This window comes from Curcuma longa, chromosome 13, assembly GCF_044706935.1.
Source record: "Curcuma longa cultivar G26 ecotype Majalengka, Jawa Barat chromosome 13, ITB_CL_G26_1.1, whole genome shotgun sequence".
Lineage (NCBI taxonomy): Eukaryota > Viridiplantae > Streptophyta > Magnoliopsida > Zingiberales > Zingiberaceae > Curcuma > Curcuma longa.
Genome location: NC_133873.1, coordinates 2,963,894 through 2,984,890, shown reverse-complemented (window position 1 = coordinate 2,984,890; position 20,997 = coordinate 2,963,894). Strand labels below are relative to the sequence as shown.

The 20,997-nt window shown below is 37.2% G+C and overlaps 2 protein-coding genes and 1 pseudogene across 2 annotated transcripts; 2 read left to right on the top strand and 1 right to left on the bottom strand.

The window, feature by feature from the left end:
• The first annotated feature begins 1,866 nt into the window (after positions 1-1,866).
• LOC141843762 (uncharacterized) lies at positions 1,867-4,210 on the top strand. Its single transcript, XM_074731793.1, has 2 exons — positions 1,867-2,018; positions 2,255-4,210. The coding sequence occupies exons 1-2, from the start codon at positions 1,867-1,869 to the stop codon at positions 4,050-4,052; spliced, it is 1,950 nt and encodes a 649-aa protein (XP_074587894.1). The 3' UTR covers positions 4,053-4,210.
• A 4,195-nt stretch (positions 4,211-8,405) lies between these two features.
• On the top strand, positions 8,406-15,673 carry LOC141843788 (uncharacterized; annotated as a pseudogene).
• Positions 15,674-15,735: 62 nt separating this feature from the next.
• On the bottom strand, positions 15,736-17,752 carry LOC141843785 (phosphoribulokinase, chloroplastic-like). Its single transcript, XM_074731816.1, has 5 exons — positions 17,086-17,752; positions 16,721-16,805; positions 16,566-16,650; positions 16,230-16,474; positions 15,736-16,139 (listed from the first exon to the last, which is right to left on the bottom strand). Exons 1-5 carry the CDS (start codon positions 17,625-17,627, stop codon positions 15,888-15,890), a joined length of 1,209 nt encoding a protein of 402 aa, XP_074587917.1. The 5' UTR covers positions 17,628-17,752; the 3' UTR covers positions 15,736-15,887.
• Positions 17,753-20,997: the final 3,245 nt, after the last annotated feature.

The following is a 20,997-nucleotide window of genomic DNA, read 5'->3' as shown; positions in this document are numbered from 1 at the left end:
CACAAATTATATTGTTTGGTTACTAATATGGATTCTTAACTAAAAGGAATTTATTTATTTTAGTGATAATAATTTAAGCTGATAAAGTAAGAGGAAAGTGAGGGTGAGTAGGTGATTTTTTTTTTTTTTGATAATTTAGATATCTGAATTTAGTATGGTTAATTTTGAAGGTAGATTTTTTTTTGATTCATCCATCAGATAAATCTAGAATACAATTTATGTATACTTTGATGTCAACCTCTCATGCTTATTTTGCTACTACAAACGGTGGATAATTCGACGTAGAATTTGACCTTCTCAAATGACATAATTTCTCCTTCCTAAGTGAGCTTTGTACTTAGAGGACATCTTTATGGAGAATGTTATCATGATATATGCTCCTTGAGAGGGTATAACTGAGTTGGTTATGATGGAGTAGACTTGTAAAAGTGGGTAAGAGTTTGAATCTCGATGAAGCCGAGACAATGCCCTTCTCCGTCGTGGTCAACTGTAACTTCTCGATTTATCTCATCATAGATAGTCATGAGACCAATCGTATGGAGTCGCTGGGTAACAGATTCTACTATTTTATAAAAGAATTGAGAGGATATTAGATTGAAGTTGAGCAACTATCTTTCCAAATTTATTATCATTTTAATATTTTTTTATGGAACACTCTCTTCAGCATTGCCAATTAACTGATTGATTTTAACATAAAGCAATAATAAAATTTTTGATGTAGATTCTATTGATGCCTAAGGGCTAATTGTCCAATTTTTTTTTCTTTTCACATTTTTTTTAATTTTGATTATAAGTAGATGATATATTTTTTTCTGATTTATCTATTAAATAAATTTAAAAATGTATACTCAGAAGTTAAGTTAATTTCTAAAATATACATTGAAATTCAAATTCTGATTCTCTTAATTATTTTTTAAAGTATTTTACCATTATGTTGCTGTACATATAAATCCTTCTCTAGATTCCCAGGAACCCACGCTATCGCTGTGCAAAGCGTTGCGTTACTCACGATAATCAGCCGTTTCACATGCCTTAATTGTTATTCGACAAACCAGTGGACCCCACCCTGCGTTGAATGGTCAAGCACGTGTAAGTCAGGTATCCGTCTGTCGGCAGGCAAGCGAGCGAGGACGGAAATACAAATTATAAAAAAATAAATCACGGCCCAAAATTTTTCCACGTTTACTTCTTAAAAATATGAATTATTTTCCATTCCTCTATTATTCACCTAATGAGTATATGGATTTACAAGTCCATTCGCGAATCAATTTTTTGTCATATTTTCATCCATAGGAAGGAAAAATAATTTCCTTCCTCTTAATTTTCAATTGGACAATTGAATTTTCTCATGCAACTGACTATAGAACGATCTCGAGTGATCGTGGATGATGACCTCGAGCAACCACAGATGACAATCTAAAGTTATCAGATGACGATCCCGTGCAAGATCACCTTGCATGATTATGATGATGACTCGAGATTGTATCGTGCAACCATGATCGTCGGCCCCGCGCAATGTCACCTCACTAGGCTACGTGCGACGGCCTCACATGAGTTTGCCATGTGAAACCGCCTTGTGAGGTTGCCTTGCGCAGCCCCAACATCTCGTCGAAGATTGTATTTTTTTCATTTTATTTTTCTTTTTTTGAATATTATTTTTCTTTTCTTTTCCTCGACTTTCTTAGGGGTTTTTTTTGTTAGTTTTGAATTCTTCTCCTTCCCCGTTCCATTGTTCCAAGTAAACAGAGGTAAGAAAACTGAGTTCTTGTAGCTCTTGGCTTTGCTACTCACCGTCCACGCCAGTTTTGGCGATTACCTACGTCAGATCTTGGCCGTTGGATCCGTATTCTGATCGGACGATACTGGATGCGCTGGCGCATCTACTTCGCTGAGGTCGTGCCTATAAAAGGGTTTAAGACTCTCCTCGTCCCGTGGCAGCCGCGGGGGGGCGGCGGGCGGAAAAAAAGGAAACCCAATGCCCCAATTCCAAGTAGTCGCCGCTCCGCTCCCGAATCCTGGTGAGCCTTCCTTGATCAAAGCTTCCTTCTATTTTTATTCGATCGTGTTTGTTTTCCATTCGAAATTTTCTCGTCGATTCGCGTTTGATTTGGACGAAATACGTGCAGATGGTTTTATGGTAGAATCGTCGAACGATGCGGAACCCTAACCCTAGATTAGTCTGGGAGGGCCAGCATTTGATCTTGGTTTGCGGTGCATCAGACAAAGATTTTGATTTGCGGTTTTTTGGATGCAGGAGGATGGATCTGAATCTCTATTTGGGTCTACCTCGTTCGCCGCCGCCTCGCAGTCGCGATCTAGGGTCTGATCTCTCTCTGAACTCGTTGCTCTGGTCGTCGTCTCCTACTACCACCGTCGAGGAAAGGGGTTCATCAATTCCTATGTCCGGCGCTGTGGAACCATCGGAGTCTCACCCCGCTCCGTACCCTTCCTCGCACGAGGAGTACAATCCTGAGCTGCCTGTTACTCTCCCGGAGGATCGAGATGTCACTCCGGATCCCCCCTACTTACCTCCTTTTGGGCAATATTGGCAGTTTGAACTACCCCCTGAATCTGAAGGCGCTGATGCCTCATACTCTCCTCCTATTATCCATACCTCACCCGCTGCACAGGAAACTGAAGCGCGTTCAGTCCAGGATGTCAACTCCCAAACTCTTTATGATCCTACATCGCCGCCGATATTCCCACCTGATGGTGTAGCGTATTTGCCGCCTTATTTTACTGGCTCGACAAGCTCACAAGAACACGAAACAGCTACTTTTAGCTTTTATCCAACACTTTCTTCTCCAAGTAGTGACTTCCTGTCTGTAAATGGTGGAGCTTCTTCAAGGCCTGAGCCTCTTCGCCCGTCAGATTCTTGTTTGAGGAGGTTCGTTGAACGTCCAAACAGACGATTTCGGTCTACACTTCCGCAGGTTAATGAGAGATTTAGTTTTGCATCCCCATCATTACATAATCCTGAACTGTCAGTGTCTGATGTAGTCAGCTCCCAAAGACCTTCAGAATGCAATGGGAAGCATAAATTGAAGACTGAAAACAAAGCAGCAGATGCTTCAGAAGAAGGAGAAGAAAAAGGAAGAAATGCTGCTAACTTTGAGTGTAACATCTGCTTTGATATGGCTGTGGAACCTATTGTTACATCATGCGGCCATTTATTTTGCTGGCCATGTATATATCAGTGGTTGCATGTCCATTCAGAACATAAAGAATGCCCTGTCTGCAAGGGAGAGGTAAATGAATCAAATATCACACCTATTTACGGTAGGGGGAGTTCACAACCAGATGTTGAGAAGAAATCTGTGGAAGATGGAGAATCTGCTGTTAAAATACCACCAAGGCCATGTGGAAATAGATTAGAAAGCTTTAGGCAGCAATTTTGGCCTGTTTCAAGGAGACTGGGTGAGGGAATTGCGGCCACATGGAGACGCCTCTTTGATCAGCATTTCCATAGTGGTAGTAGATATGAATCATACGCAAACCCACATCTCCAAGAATTGTATGAAAATGTTCAACGCAGAGCTTGGATTAGGCTCAGGCCAAGAAGACTGCAAAGGGATATGAATCCTGAAAGTGGACCCGTAGCTGGAGATCCTAGTCAGCCTGCAAACAATGTGCCTAGCTCAAATAGAAGTACAACAGATTCTATTTTTCGAGATGGTGTTAATTTTTGGCACCAGTTTATGCATGACCGTGGTGTTGATCGCTTAGCTTCTATCGCAGCTGACTTTGAGAGAGTAGTTGGAAGGTTAACTCGTAATGCGGGAAATGGTGCATCTACATCAGTTGATCCTCCAACTCCTGAACCTCTCGCTAGCAGGCCTCTAGCGGAAGTAGCATTGTCTGCTGATCAGGCCTCTGGTTCTAGCACCATGGCTGTGATACAAGGTGATGTTGTTATGTCTGAGACCCCAGCAGAACCTCAAAGTGTGGGATCATCTCCTAGCAATAGGAGGAGAGGTAGAAGCAGCACATCTGGTTCATATGATGTTGATGGAGGTGCACTACACTCATTTAAGCGAAGAAGATTGAACTAAATCATCTTCACTTGTTATTTAGGCTAGTTCTACTTATTTGCCTCTTTGTTAGGCTGTGTGCTTAGATGAATCCAATGGATTTTATTTTTAGTTGGTTGTATAATGTGTTTTTTTAATCTTAAACTTTATAATCATGGTATTATTTGATCCCCTTCAAATCAATCCAACAGTGCAACAACATTCCTAGCAGGCTAGCATGCGTAGATGTGGCTCTGATAGATCTAACTGGGCATTATAATGTTTTTGACAACTTTTGTATCTTTACTAGCCATTTACTATACCCTAGGGACTGATATTGCTCCAATTATGATTCTATTATTTACCCTTCATTTTGTACTTGTAACCTAGAACAAATTGCTGCAGTTTCTCACAAATGCATTTAGTATTGTCCACCTAGCTTCATTTGATTGTTATCCATTGAAGGCTTTCATGTTTTTGCTCAAGTGGCCCTTTGTATTCTACCAATTTAATTCTAGTGAAAAAATAATCGAGACAAAATCCTAGGAAATATCTAATTAGAAGATCAATTCAATTAATCTTAGGACCGACTAGAAATCTGTTGGTGTTGCTTTCTGTTTCCTTTGATTGTGCTTATCTTTGTTTGATTTTAACATAGAAGATTGATATCTTTATGTTGAAGGTGTATATTTCACATTTTACCACTCATGTAAAATATATATATCAAGCATACTAATTTTAATTTGTAAGCCTCACGATTGCCTACATCTACTTAGTTTAGATGCATTTACTTAAAGAATGACTAAGTTGCAAGATAAGTTCAATTGTGCAGAAGTTATCAAATGAATCGAACTTAGCCATCCAAATACTGCAACTAATACTTGGACGTGTATGTGAAAGAATAAAATATGGATACAGTCCCAATTACTTTTGAGTAAGATATGGATAACCATGCAACTATTATTTTTACAATGTCTAGTTAGCCTTAAACTACACTGAACTTCCTACAAAATAAATTTTATCCTCAGGTTCATTTACAAGTTGCTCATTGCTTAATCTTTCTTAACGTTATTTGTAGTGAGGTTTCTGGTTCATCATAGCCTTAATGAATCAATAGAGACATTATCATGTAAGTTCATTTATGTGTCCTTCACAGTAAGTATATGTTCCATTAATCATTTCTTCCACCTGGCTAATGGTCAAGCCGGGAATGTTGAATGTCTTTTAGATTCTGTTCTATATTATCCAGCAGGCAATATTCCTCGTAGGTAAAACTTTTGATCGATTGTCAAGCTTCACACACTTTCCTGGCAACTATATACTTTACCATGTTTTCTAGACAGAGTTCCATGGTCTATTATGGGAATGCTGGGTTGCAGAATCTCTATGATATTGCAACATTCGTCAGGTGGGACACAACTTATTCTATGTTTCTGCCTGAGGTTTGTTTTGTAACTGATTTTAAACAGCACAGGAGGAATGCATCTCTAATCAGTGCCAGAGTATCCTTCTGACAGAAAAGAATGAAATGGCCTAAACAGTGTTCGACTTCTGCTTTGAGAAAGACTGACTTAAGGTTTGCAATTCTGCATTTCTTGTTGAAGAGTAGAAGAAATCTCCGTGTCAGAAATTTGAGGAACCTCTGCATTACAATGGTAAATTATTCACTTAATCTCCATTATTTCACCAGAAAGTAAGATGCTATTCTTTATGGTAGTAATCTCTCAATCACTTCAGAATTTCAATACTCCATCTATCAGACTCTTCATTTGCACCAAAGTAAGATGCTATTCTTGCTGAGGTTAACTATTACTTGTAGTATGAAGAACATAAGCATATGCCTTGTAAGGGATTCATTACGCAACCTGGTCCCTAGGCTTACTTTCAATTGCTGAAGCGTCTCATGTACAAAGATCGAGAGAGACAGATAGACTAGTGTCTGGAATGTAAGAGTACTGCATTTGCTTAGAATATTCTGAATTCTCATCTGAATTTGCATATAAACATTTTCATAAGCACACTACCAATAACAGTGCCTAGAGAAATATTTTTCCATGGTCTATTAATAAAAGGGAAGGATGGTGTTTATTGAAGATAGACGTACTAAAAGTATAATCAAGAACTTGTTCATTGGTTATCTATAAATCATTAATAGAGACAGCATACTGGTTCTATTGAATATCAAAAAGTGCTGATGGTACTTGTATGTTTTCCTCAAGTTTGTTATTTGTTTTACATCATCATTCGGTATCCTTGTTTTAAAATGTTGAAAATGTATCACTCACCGTGTGAGTGCTTCTTTCTAGTTACAAGGATGGTTTAATTGAATATTGAAAAATTACTTCCTAGACATAACTGAGTTGGTTATGACGAAGCAGAGTTGCAGAAGAAGACAAGGATTTAAATCTCGGTGAAGTCAGGTAATATTCTCTTTTGTTGTGATCAACTGTAGTTTCTCGATTTACCTTCTCATACATAATCGTGGGATCGATCGTGTGGGACCGTTGGAATGATAAATTTTATTTTTTATAGAAGAATACTGAGAAATTATTTTATTCTACAGTCAAGCATTCCAAGGTGATAATTTTCTTACTGTTCGGTAGGTAATAAGGTATGCATTTGTAAGATTTCTACTTCGATTGACAATTTATAATTTCTGTGGCAATGTCTTGTGATTAAATTTTCATTTTTAATACATTGCATTTTGTCAAATTTCTTATAATAGAGAAATACTCTGTTTCATAAATTTTTTGCTAATTGAATTGTTTTATTTAATAGATTACATATATGAGCCAAATAACCATAAAAAGGGAATGATAATAATCATCATAAATGAGGAGCTATATTCAATGACTCAAGACATCCAAATAAACATGTAGGGAATACTTGTAAAATGTATCAGTTTTATTTTTTTGTATTCCAGTTAATTCTGGAGGTAGGTGATTTGTCCCTAGTTCATCTCTAGATAAATCTAGAAATACAAATGATTCACTGTCTAATCGTTAATGTTTCAGATTTTTTATTTAATTGAAGGAAAATATTTTATGATGCGTCATAATTTATGGGTGCTTCGTTAATCTACAGGGATATATCATTTGTAATTGGATTGTTTGATTAATTTGTCTTGTCATCTCTCCCACTTCCATGCCTAATATTATTAAATCAGTTTTAATCAAAGGATGTTTGGCGTTTGAGTTGGTTGGTGCGTGTACTTTCTGATTTATTCTGGTAGTCAGTGAGAAATTTTTATAGGACCAAATCGTTCATCTAAGAGATAATCAATAAAGCTAATTAGGATTTGTCAGTAAATCAGTTTATATTCTTCAACAGAGAGCAAGCCACCAATAAATGATCTAGCGATGAGCAATCCCACTTCCGTGCCTAATATTTTTATATCAGTTTATATTCTTTAGCAGAGAGCAAGCCACCAATAAATGATCTAGCGATAAGCAATAACGTTGAGGTGCGTTTAGTTCAAGGTTCTCATTGTTAATTTTAATTATCTATCGAAAGTTACTGTTGATAATCCTATTTGATTAGGTAATGATTAATTTTTAAGTAATGAAGAATGTCTACCACATCAGCAACTTTAGCAAAAGAGGGGATTTGATTAATTTGGAAGCTTATAATTTTTTTGAATTTCATGATTAATAATAATTTTTTTTTAATTATTCTCGCGATTTTATGTGTGGAGACGGGCATCTCAGGCGAGGAAGGAGTAGAGGTGAGGGAGGAGTGGACGAAGGGCACAACTCGTTTTGCATGTGGATTGTTTGCGATATGAAGGCATTGGTCGATGGTAACTTACAACGATTGGCAGTGGTGTCAGTTCTTCTCTTTCGCTCTTCCACGACATCCGTGATGGAAGAGGAGCAGTGGCTTGTGAAAAACATTATATTATCTTTTATTGGATAAGGATAATATAATAAAATCAAATAAGTTTTGTTAGGTTAGAATTGAATTGAATAATATTATATTATATTATATTTTCTGTAAGATTGATTATATGATTATTTGATAATTATATAATTAAGATTATGCATGCTAACTCTAAAGATATCGAGTTCAACTTTTATCTAATAGGTTTTAATTTTTACAAATTTAGTTCAATTGATTGAATATAATCGAATTAGTCCAAATTAATATATTCCATGTGAAATTGGAAAAGATTAGAGAAATAGTGCAGTTATTATTTATTATTTATTATTTATTTTCCGCATTATAGATTTTTGTTATTTTTATAAAATTACGATTATTTGTAAAAATCGCTCGCCCATTTACCATTTTACCTCCAAGTAAACACACAGCTTGCTAACTAACCTCGGTCGACCATAACCCAAGCCGACTCAACCGCATTCGACCAAGAACCCTAATCGTTAACCAGCCTTGCAATTTCGGAGTGCTTGCAGGGAGGCAAACAGAGAATATGATGGAGGTGCGATGGCTCGCCAAGCTCGGTCGAGATGCGCTGTCTTCTTCCTGTTCCCTCCTCTTTCCTCTCCCTTCACGATGTCTTGGCAGCATCGGCGTTCTCCGTAAGTCCATCCATCCGTAAGCCCGTCTCCCATGGCTTCAATTTCGCTGCCCGTCGTCACAGCCAGTCGCCAGGTTTAGGGTTTTACCCTCCCTCTCCTTTCCTCCTACTCTTTTGATCTAAAATGTGTTTTGTTCCCTTTCATAATTCAATGTTTTTTAGCTAGAAATTTACCCCCTTTTGGGCTTTTTCTGTTCCGTTTGTACTCTTTGGCATCTAATTTGATACCTTTTCAAGCGATTCAAGCTCGGCTTTATGCCGCAAAGGATATCTCGAGCGCCGCTGACGCCGGTTAAGTAGTGAAGAAATATAAGCTGAAGTCTTACTCGTTGGTTTGGTTTATGCTTCTTTTCATTGGACGAGTTCGTGGGCCTCTTTTAGTATTTTATGTTTTTATCTGATATTCTTTCCTGGAGTTGGCTTCTTTTAAGGTCTTTTAAGTTCAGATTTAGGACCATGAACGATGGACAGATACGGAGATGGAGGGCTGCAAAGAGGCACAATGCGCACTCAAAGGTAGCTCCTGTCGCATGGACGTCTTAATTGTTCTGTAACCTAGAGGAAAATCAATTCATCTAGGATATAGGCTTCCAATGGTCGAGATATTGATGAAATAGGATTTGTTAATTCCTAGTTTTTAGCTTAAAGCAACAAATTGTCTATGCTTTTACTGTGAAGTTCTTATTTGGGTTAATGGAGACACTTTATTATAGTTGCAGAATGAAAACTACCAGCTTGGTTCTGTTTAACAAGTTAAGTTTTATGATGGATTCATAGGAAGGTTTGCTAGTTATTTGTCCCATTTTGGTATGTAACCGTTGGAGGATGAATAGTCTCATTAAAATCCATCTAAGTTACCCCATGAAATTGAAAGTACTAAAGCAAAGCAGGCAGAATTAGTTACTTATATGACTGCTTGTTTTTTCAGGATATAGGAAATTAGGAATAATTTCAGAATGACCGGATCATTGGGTTATCCCTCACTGAGAAGGTGGGTAAATGATATGATTAGTTTTCTTTATGAGGTATAGGGAGTTGGGGTGAATATTAAGAAACTGAGGGAACAACACAAAATGTTTTTAATTTTTATCAACATCAGCACTACAATTATCGTAGATGTTTGATCATCAGTTAACTAAGACCCTGATATCTAAGTATGATTCCTTCCTAATATAAAATTTCCCATGGTATTCCAAGACTGTGATTTTCTTATACTACTAGCTATTAGTAAAGCTATTTAAACTTGATGAAAATTTACTTAACTAAAACAATTGTCAAGTAATACTTTGTTTTTGGAAGTGGATATATGTACGAATCTTGTAAATATGATTAAAAATGTACATAAAAGATCTAGGGCCACATTTTAAATATTTAACAATTAATTATTAATTTTAAAATAAATATATTAAAATATTAGTAATTTATTTCAAAAAAATATTCTAAACAAATAATAATAATAAACAAAAATATTCATACTAAACATGATTACATTTAACGCAATCGAAACTCTGCTCTTCGTTTTTTCATCTCCTGAAATTCATCTATGAGAGAATCAACATCAAAACTACGAGCAATATCTCTCTCAATATACATCATCAAAGAACTAGATAAAAAATCATCTTCCATTTTATTCCGAAGCCTATTTTTCACGATCTTCATGGCTGAAAATGCACGTTCAGATGTTGCGGTTGAAACTGGAAGAGTCAAAATAAGTCGAATCAACCTATCAAGAAGATAATAAGTTACTGACTTTCCGGTCTTTGACAGAATCTGACACACTTCAGAGATAGTTGAAATATCCTTGAAATCCACATTTTTCTTAACCTCACTTTCAAAAAGCTCCAAATGATATCTGAAATGTAGCTTCTCTTGACTTGTAAAATCTGCTGGATAGAATTTGTCAACTAATCGACAGATTTCTGGAATATCAAATGATTTTGGATGTAGAGCTGAACTGAGCTTGAGCAATTCCATCATCTGTTCATTAAATCTGGACTTCATCTCATCCAATATGCAATCTATTGTATATGTAAATATCTCAAACCGATAATAATATTCTGAGGTAACTGGATTAGATTTACGGGGACGTCCTTTACTTGATTGTCGAAGGGCATTCATATCAGGAATATGTATTTCACGATTCTCACAAAACTGCTTCACCTTTTCTAGCAACTCATCCCAACCATTTTCCTGAAATTTTTCAATGATCTCTTTGGTGTTTGCTACTAAATCAATAGCATGTAAGATATCTTGAGATCTGTACTGTAGCAATTTGCAGAGATCATCTGCTCTTCCCAATAAGTCTATCATCAAATGCAAGATAAACACAAACTCAAAAGACAACATTACCTCACAGGCTCCTTTAGCTGATGCTCTTGAAGAAACTGAACCTTTATCATCTACAATATCTTCCAATACTTGTAGAACTGGATCAAACATTTCAAGTAGACTGAGAAGAGATTTTAGATGGGAACCCCAACGTGTGTCACCCGGACGTTGAATACAGCCAATCTGATTCTGCCCCCTTCCTGTTTCAAGCTCACCAGTGGCAGCCAATTCTTCAATCTGAAGTGCTCTGGCATTTTGCAATTGATCATGACGTTTAGAAGAAGCAACTAAGTTAATAATCAAAGCCACGTAGGAGAAGAAATTTTCAATAGGGATGAGACTCTGAACTGTTGCCACCAAAACCAATTGTAGCCTATGAGCAAAACAATGGATGTAATATGCATATGGGCATTCATCTAAGAACAAAGCTTGTAAACCATTCCACTCTCCACGCATATTACTAGCACCATCATATCCTTGTCCTCGAATATCTTGTATGCTGAGATCATGACGAGATAGAACACTGGATATTTCTTTCTTCAATGTCAAAGCTTTAGTGTTCTCTACATGTACGATGTCAAAGAACCTTTCTTGAACAAAACCTTCCTTATCAACAAATCTCAAAACGATAGCCATTTGCTCTCTAGCAGATTCATCTCGAGATTCATCCACAATAATACAAAATTTTCCATCACCAATTTCAGAACGAATGAATCTCTGAATTTTACTTGCATAGAGCGATAATATCTCTTTCTGGATTTGAGGAGAAACATATGATGCATTCCGAGGAGCTTTTTCTAGAGTTAGAGAAGCAACTTCGTCATTAAATACACCTGAGTGCTTTACAATCTCTAAGAAGTTGCCTCTATTATGCGAATCAGATGTCTCATCATGACCTCTAAAAGCAATACCTTGAAATGCACAGAATTTGGCAGCTTCAATTGAAACTTTCAGCCTCAATCTGTTCTTCACAACTAACTCTTTAGATTGTTTATCCACAATGATGTCAATATGCTGTAGTGAATTCATCATATCAAGACATTTTTCCATAGCTATCCTGTGCGAAGAACTAGGACTCTTCCCTTCATGTGTCAAAAAAGCACAATTTACTCCATCATTCACCTTTTTCCAAGACTGAAATCCATCAATAACAAATGCATTTGCTCCAAACACTGAAGATGGCTTAGCAAATAAGAAGCATGGAAGACAAAATGCTGCATTCTTAAAAGGAGAATACTCCAACCAATCTGGAAATAATTTATACCAAGAAGTCAGAAATTTTCTACCACGACCCTGAGATATAGGCGGATCAACTTGATAAGGTCCAGCTTTCCAATAAAGTCGTCGAATTTCATCTCTTTTTTCCACTGGATATTCCCATATCATCTTGCGCTTACCAGGATCCCTTTCAATTTGATTATCATCCAAAGACGCTTTGTCCACTTTATGAATCTTGTTTGGAGGAGAATTAGAATGATTGTCTTGATTATCTTGACAGGGCATTCTTTCACTACTATCTCCAATAGCCACGAAATCATCACCAACATGTTTCGAAGACTCGAGATTTCTCTCTTCATCAGAGCCCTTTTTTTTTGAAGTAAGAATCAATTCTTCTCTTACTCATAATGAATAAAAATCCTATAAATTCAAAAATAATTAAATTAGATCAAAAATAAAATGAAACAAATAAAATAATTAATCAAAAAACTAACAATACAATAAATATTTAATCAAAAATACATAAATAATGGAAATAATAAAATTATACAATCACGCAGCCAAACACGCTATATTTCTTGAAGCTTCCTTTTTTTCCAGAGAACTGATTTCCTGCAAAATATATCTGCATGATTAGAAGACCCTAATTTTAATTCTAGCTGCTACAAAAATTAAATTTCCAAAAAACTTAAAAGTTAAACCTGGAATTGAGAATATCAAATGCCCATATTATGTATCAGTTCATACCTAAAGGCACAAAATCACGCATAAACTGGATCTCTTGCTACAAACTGTGAATGTGGCACCAGAAATTCACCCAAAAAAACCCTAAATCTGAGAAAAGCAAAGGAGAAATTTTTTTGAGAAAATTACCAGATCACAGCCATCAATTGGGTACAAACGAACAGGGTATCAGACAAAAAGACAGAAACCCACCTCTTGTAGTGGTTTTGCTTGGAAGGAATCTCGTGAAGGAGGAGAATCGGTCAGGAGGAGCAACGGCCGCGCGATCAGACTGCCAATCTCATGCCCTCCTTCTCTATTTAATGTATTGTATTATTTAGCTGCTGGGCTGAGGCCCAAAGGAAAAAAATAAGCCCACAAACACAATACATTGGGCTGGAGTCTGGACAAGGGGGGGGGGGCGTTCGATGGGGGGGGGGGGGGCCAGTTCCAATTAATTTTTTTTTTTTGGATAAAGACAAACTTAATGAAAATCAAAAAGCTGGGGGGGGGGCCCACATACCTGCCCCCCTCGTGGCTCCGCCCCTGGGATGTTATACATAGAAATATCCAAATCAAGATTTGATAACAAGAGGTTATTAGTGAAATGTTTTGGAATTTGAATTATAAAATTCCAAATCAAGAAGGTGATTGTTCAAACTTTATGACATATTTGGAAGTATGTGAACTAGCTATTACACTGATATAAGCATCTTATTTAATTTTTTTAAAAACATTAAAGATTGAATTCTTAGTATCTAATCTGCTTCTCTACTAAAGTAGTTGTTAAAAGATCTCACAAAAGCTTTCATATATCTTTCAATTTCTTATGTATTATTCTCTAGCATGAAAGAACACAGAATTGCTATACTGTGCACAGAATTCAAGGAAGCATATTTATTCTATTACAGAAATGCACAAAGATTACGCAGATTTATTTAGATGAAATTTTTTTTTTCTATTTCCTTCTCTTCCTTTTGCTCTTTTTTTTTTTTTAAAGAATGAAGCCAATACAGTTAATATGTGTGCAGTTGCTAATACTGTTAAGTGTTATAGAAGCTTACCTTGGCTGGACATGGAAGCTCTGTGAAACTTTATACAAAACATGACTAGTGAAAAGTTATGCATGTTTTGTATAGTAGAAACACCTGGGTCTGGATGTGATTGGAGAGATAATGCAAGCGAAGAGTGTCCATCCTATATAAATCTTGACATTGATCTCTTTATTTTTGTTTTTTTATTTCTGCTTTTTCTGTATTTTGTTTTGTGTTTCTACACTACTGTTTCTGCATAGGTTGTGCTACATAGAACTTCTGCTTTGCACTGTGTGAAACCTCATTATGATAGCATCTTAACTACTGTTTCTGTAGTTCTCTTCTTCCTGTGTCTGCTTCTGCATGTTCGTTTCTGTACTATTTCTGAATTGAAAAGTGCTCTAATTTACTCAAATGCTAGTCATTTGTAACCTAAACCTAAATCTTAGTCTGAAATTGCAAAAGGATAATGCAGTCTGAAATGACAAAATGGGAATCATCATATAAGCTGAGATAATGCATAAAACTATGTGATTCAAACCTGTGTCATGAACCAGCTTCTGTTGGTTCAAGTGAACATCAAATAGATGCTCCAACCTTCGCATAATTATTCACTGGGAGGCCAACTAGTTATGACTGTAGAGCTGTCAAAAGGGCAAGGAAGATTGAGTGAGGCATACCCTGAAAAAATTCCCGCTCATCTAATTCAGCTTGTTTCCTACTTTTTCAGCAAACTAGGATGAATAATTCTTTTCATGAAAGATTTGGAATTAAAATCACATTACTTACTATCTGTAGTCCTTTATAAACTAATTTCTAGTGCTAGAATGACTGGCGTTGTAGTTAACTGGTGTTATGGTTGTTTATGCAGACCAAGAAGGCAAAACGAAGACTGAGGAAACCTGTGATTGTGCATTTAGCTTATGCAAAGGTTCTAAAGAAGCTGAATTTTTGTGGCTAGCACTGAAGAAGGTCTTGCTTTGAGATTTCAATTTGAACTCCCAAGTTGTCAGTGCACCTCTCTACATCAAATTGCCATCTAGCATTTTAATATCCATGACCTTGAACTTGATCCTTGTGATATCAGGAGACACCCGATGGCCTTTTCCTATTCGAGAGGGAACTAACATACTACGCCGCTTCTGCCTCTTGGTAATAGAAACATGCAAATCTGTCCAGCGATTTATTTATATATTTTGGATGGTGGTAGCTTCCATGTATTCCGAGTTCAGCGTGAGCTGGAACTCGAGGAACAGAATGCAAAAGACTGAAACATTTGTTAATGCCATCTCAAGAACTGAACTGAAGATAGAGAGAGCACTTGTTCATGTACATCAAATTGGCTGGTTCAGCAGGTGGATAGACTGAGGATTTTATTAAATAAAGAGAGTCATCTACCTAATGTTTCTTGAAACATATAATGCTTTTTAACCATCATTTTTCTAGTTTTAATAGATTATTTGTCTCATCTTCAGGTAAATCTATCTACAGGTGGACTTGGTTTAAGTTTTTCTCAATTCACACATCTTAGCTGGAATATCCCTTTTGCCAATGGGAATTTATTAGACAGGCCATTCTGCCCTTGAATCAAAGATATTCTCAGGCTTCGCCTGAAAGTTGAACAAAAGCATTTCATGATCTAGTCAAACAAATCTCATCCCAGAGCCGTTAACCCTGGTGCAGTCGCATTGTCCTCCTTTTGTTGCTCTACAACCTTTGTTCTTAGTTTTTTTACATGTGATCATCAGCAACAACTCGAGGTAAAGGTCTTTCTAATTTCTTCCTCTCATATATGTCAGTGTCTACTACGTATGTGCACTGTTCTTGCAATCAATTCTTTTTATGCTAAATTGCTGTTCTTAATATCCCAAATGGTTTTACAAGTGTCTGATAAACGGATTAAGTTTATAACAACTGCAACATTTAATTTCTTTATATGTTTACAGAAATATATTTCCACCTTATACAGAAAAAACAAAAACCAGAAGAGAAGTAGCCATGCAGGAAATGATCCTCTCCGACACTAACTCAAGATCACCCTCAAACTTTAGCTGCTGCAGCGGTAGCTGCTGCCCTCTCAGCGACAATTTGCTCATACAAATCTCTAATCTTCAATCCAATAATGGTTTGAAAGAGTCCAGTGCCATTGTTGCTGCCTGGGAAGTCTGAGTGCTTCAGCATCTGTTGCGTCACCTCGCCATAAAACTTGGTCGATAAGTTGCTGAGATGGCTCTCCATGTAGATCAGCTCGTCTAACCTGTCAAACTTGCCATCCATCTCCAGCACAGAAACCTGCCAAAGAGTGATCATATCCCGGCTTTAGCAGTTGGATTGGGAATCAAAAAATTAATGTTCAGCTTGGTTAACTAACTATAACTGTACCTCGTTGGAGAAGTAAGTCTCAGGGCCATAGAAGAACTTGATGCCAGGGTATGAGCAAGTCAGTTTCCTGCCGCAAGGAATCCATGAGATAGTGGAGCCTTCGTCGAAGAGGTAGATGGGAGCGAAGCGCTTCACCCCTTCCTTCATGATCAACCTCACGCGCAGCACCTTCCCTTCGTCGTCGTCAGGGATTAGCTGCGTCGGTAGGACTTCAATAACAGCATCAGCATATTGCTTCTGTGGATCTGCCAAGCACAAATTTTATGCCATCCATTGAAGCCAGGAGCATCTTTTGTCGGATCGACTGTTGCAACCAAATGGACAAGATGAGCGTACCAATGTAAGCATCAAAATCGGGTTTCCGAGCTTCAATGCTGGCTTTGATGCTTTCAAGACTGTGTCCACGTTCTGCCATATCTCTCTGTGTTTGAAAAGATAAAATGAGCAACATTATGAAAGCTCACAGTATCTGAAAATTGGATCGAGTTTACCTGAATTTTCCAGGCAAACTTGACCTCGTTACTGATATCCAAGTAGATGCTGAAGTCCAAGAGATCTCTCACACGAGAGTCGTACCTGTCGATAATGAAGTTGCAATAACACTCTCAGAACACTGCATGATCCCTGATATTGTCACATTATTTTTGTTGTAGAACTGAAAGAATAGCTATTTTGCCAAAATCTGCAATCTCAGCATGGATATCTGGATAGTACTCATTCAAAGATCAAATATCTATGAGAAGGAAAACTGAAAGGTTCATGTCTGCAGAGAACAATGAATGGGAAGATTGATATTTACATGTTGGTGTAGGATCTAGATAAAAGGAAGAAAAAAACAACTATATTGGGAGCTCACATAGGGTGCAATCCTTCAATGACCAGGATCTTGGGTGGCTTGATGAGCTCAGGGGGGTCGAGCAGACCAGTGACATGGTTGTAGATGGGCTTCTCCACTGCTACTCCATCCTTGATTGCCTTCACCTGCTCATACATGAGGTCGAAGTCGTTGGCCCTCGGGTCCAGTGCAGTCACCCCCTTCTCCTTCCTTCCTGTCCTGTCCAGGGAGTGGTAGTCGTCAAGGCATATCACAGTGGTGGTGTCGCTGATCAAGGTATTGGAGTCAGGATTCCCTCCCTTGGGTGGCTCTGCTGCTCCCCCAAACACACTGGTCAACCTCCTCATGAAGGTGCTCTTGCCACACCCTGAGTCGGCTGCCAGCCCTATCACCACTGTCTTCTCCACAGCAGAGCACACCACTGCCCTCCTCCTTCGACTGCTGAAGAAGATGAACTGCTGATGCTTCTGGTGGAAGCCCAAGCTGAAGGCCTTGGCAGCTGGCCTTGATATAGAGCCGCAATGGAAGGAGTAAGGAGCGGTGTGAACTGTGCAGCTGGCCATCTCCCCTTTCTTCGCTCTGCTCGTCTTTCCTGCAAAAATCTGTAAGATGGGAGCTGGCTGTTGAAGCCTAGGGAGGCAGTGTAAGGATAAAGGTGAAGGAGAGTGTGTGGTTTGCGAGGCAGCTCTTCATCAAATTGAAGTTTTTTTTTTTTAATTTCTTTTAAATGTTGTTACTTAGCAGTAATCATGATATCGAATAGGAATGGTTTTGGACAAGAATGGGACGGTAATTGAGGTGGGATTCTCGATGTGCATGCTGTGTAGTAGTTTCACAGTCGAACAAATATCGTTACCAGTAAATTGAAAAAAAAATTCAGGGAGAAAGATTGATTGGTGGTTATCTCAGGATGCTAGATATTGTCTGCCACGTGGCAGAATAAACATGGACCAGATGTAGATAGAGGGGTGTGAGGAGGAGATAGATAGCGTTGGTAGATATTATAAGGTTGTGGTTGGCTCATCAGCCGCCGTGGAAAATAGAACCAGTTAATTAAGGCCCCAGATATGCAAATGCTCCCGCGCTCCAAATGGTTTTGACCTCTACGTGCCCATTTCGCCATCTCCGTAAGGGCATTTACATTCTAACCGCGCAGGCGGGGAGGTTGAATAGCCGCTCTCGATACATAGTAAAGTTGATGACAACGGAATAGCTTTGTTGAAGTGGGCACTAACGTAGCCAGTGCCGGGCTGCATTGGCTACGGAGAGGTTGAATAGCTGCTCCTGATACATAGTTGAGTTGGTGACGATGAAATAGAGCTGTTGAAGTGAGCACTAGTGTAGCCAGTGCTGGGTTGCACTGGGCTCCAACTAGCAATTTTTAATTTGATAGATTAAATCAAAATTTAAAAAATAAAAATAGTTTAATTCAGTCCTACTAATTAGCTCAGGGCAGTTGAGGATTTTGATTACGCCATTGGAAGTAGGCAAGGATCGAATCTCAACAAAGCCAAGGTAATATTCTCCTCCGTTGTGGCCAATTACAGTTTTTGATTTACTTTCTCATAGATGGTTGTGGAGTCAATTGTCTAAGATCGTTAGGATGGCGAATTGTTGAATAGCCATTACTTCTGTTTGATTTTATAATTATAATTAATATGTAATGGAAATACAAATAATAAAAGAAAGTAAAACAAATAATACTAAAATGATTTCTTTATTTACTTTAGAACTCTTAATGCATATTTTACAATCAATGATTTATGGATAAGTCACTCATCGCAATCTACGATCTCTTTTTTGAAATTTTTAGAAGGTGAAAAAACCTTTTATGGTATTCATGAGCTAAGTCTCCAATTGTGAAGCGTGTTAATTCGTCCTCAACTCCGTACCTCTTCCACTTCCATTGGTATTGATTGCCTTTCACATGCATTGCTTTAGAGGTGTTGCTAATTGTTGGTATAATCGATCCTTATCAAGGTTGATTAGATTGATCAAATTTGAGTTGATTTAAGTTGGTATTTCGGTGGAATCCGCCACCTTAACGGCAATTGTTGGTTAATTTTCTGAGAAAGGTGGATCCGAGGTCCCAAGTAAAAGGAGAGTTTATTAGAGAGAAAAATTATTAGTGTAATTGACCTTGCATTAGGTTGACCTTAACAAGGTTGATTAGATCATCGGATGGTTGAGTGTAAAATCAAATAGATTAAACTTGACCTTGCAAATACTTAACACGGATGGTTGAGTGTACAAGTGGGTACTTGACAATGGAGAAGTACAAGTGAGACACTTAATAGTTGAAAGTTCAATAAGAAGTTGTCAAGAGAAAAGTCTAAGTGGGTTACAATTGATTGAATACTTATAGTTGGAAGTCCAATATAGGAAGTTAGCATGAGAGAAGTCCAAATGAGTCATAGAGAACTAGACACTTAATTGAAAGTCTAACAAGGAGTTGGTAAGAGCGAAGTCTAAATGGATTATGAAAGACCGGATACTTGACATGAGAAACGAAGTCCAAGTGGATCATAGAAGATTGGACACTTGGCATGAGACGTGAAATTTAAGTGGGTCAAATTTGACTGGGCACTTAGCAATGAGGAAAGTCCTAGCAAGTCCAGTTTGAATGGATGCTAGACAATAGCTAAGTTCTTGTATATCAAGATTGATAAGATACTAGGTAATAATAAAGTTTTGACAAATCAAGGTTGACCGGATACTAGACAAAGGAAGTCATTATATGTCAAGATTGATCGAATGCTTGTCAAAAGGAAGTCCTGATAGGTTGAGATCAATCGAATATTAGATAAGACGAGAATTCAATCTTAAAATAACTAAAATAAGAGGTATTAGTGTACTGTTAAGTAATAACAATCGATTGATAACCCCTGAACCTCAAGGTTGAAGGGGGGTTATTGTAGATTAGTCAATTGATGAGTTATATCAATTGATTCATACATCAGTCGAGTGAGTAACTTGATTGATGATACTATTACAGTGAACAAAAGATTTCTGGATTGAGTTGAGAACTTGATTGATGAACAGTACTAGTCGATTGCTATTACTGTTGCAGCGAATAAAAAATTCTGAACTCAATTGTGACACTCGATTAATTGGGAATCAATCGATTGATGAACAGTGACAATCGACTATTGTGCTCAAAACAAAGTTGGAAATAGCGTTCTGCAAGGGAAACAATCAAATTTAAGAGGAGCAATTGATGTTCACTATTGGTTGTTAAGTTTTTATTTGAAGGTTATTGTGAGTTTTGGAAAAGTTTTTATTATTACTACATTTTTAAGACATTGGCAATCCAAAATAAAAGGCAATCCAAAACAATAAAAAATTGATTAAAATGAGACTTTTATAAAGTTGTTTACTTTTATGGTATTTGTATTTGTATCTTTGTATTCTTCTTGTGTTACTTCATAAATAACAGATTGTAAGAGGTTTCTTTTCCTCTAAAATATCTTTGACAAGGAGAAAGTTATAATAGAGTATCACTAGAACTAGATTGTAAAGTAGGAACTGATGATTTTGAACCACATAAATCAATTTTTGTCTTTGTGCTTCCCTTTTCTTTTTATATTGTATATTTTTATTTTCGCTACATATAACTCATTGTAGATAAGCACATGCGAACGATTGATCAAAGCAAAGTGAATCATTATTTATCCTCCTCTGGCGACATCAATATTTCCAACACTAATCATACATGTCAAAGAATCAAAAGAGAATTCAGATCCTGCAATGGTAAAAAAAGCATTGCTAATAAGGTGGTAAATACGTCCAATCAAGCAAGCTTAGCTATGTTCAAATTTATTTATTTACTTTTCGAATTTGTTCAAACTTATTTATTAAAAATCTTATCAAGCTCATGTTGAGCTCAAGCTTTTTATCGCGCTCAATTTTTCTTATTTTTAACCTATTATGAAT

Coding starts and splice junctions, on each gene's coding strand:
- LOC141843785 (XM_074731816.1), bottom strand. CDS start 17,627: ATGGCCAGCTGCACAGTTCACACCGCTCCTTACTCCTTCCATTGCGGC. Junction 16,651..16,720: donor AGTTTGCCTGGAAAATTCAG/GTAAACTCGATC, acceptor TTTCAAACACAG/AGAGATATGGCAGAACGTGG. Junction 16,140..16,229: donor AGACTTACTTCTCCAACGAG/GTACAGTTATAG, acceptor ACTCTTTGGCAG/GTTTCTGTGCTGGAGATGGA.
- LOC141843762 (XM_074731793.1), top strand. CDS start 1,867: ATGCGCTGGCGCATCTACTTCGCTGAGGTCGTGCCTATAAAAGGGTTT. Junction 2,019..2,254: donor CGCTCCGCTCCCGAATCCTG/GTGAGCCTTCCT, acceptor TTTTGGATGCAG/GAGGATGGATCTGAATCTCT.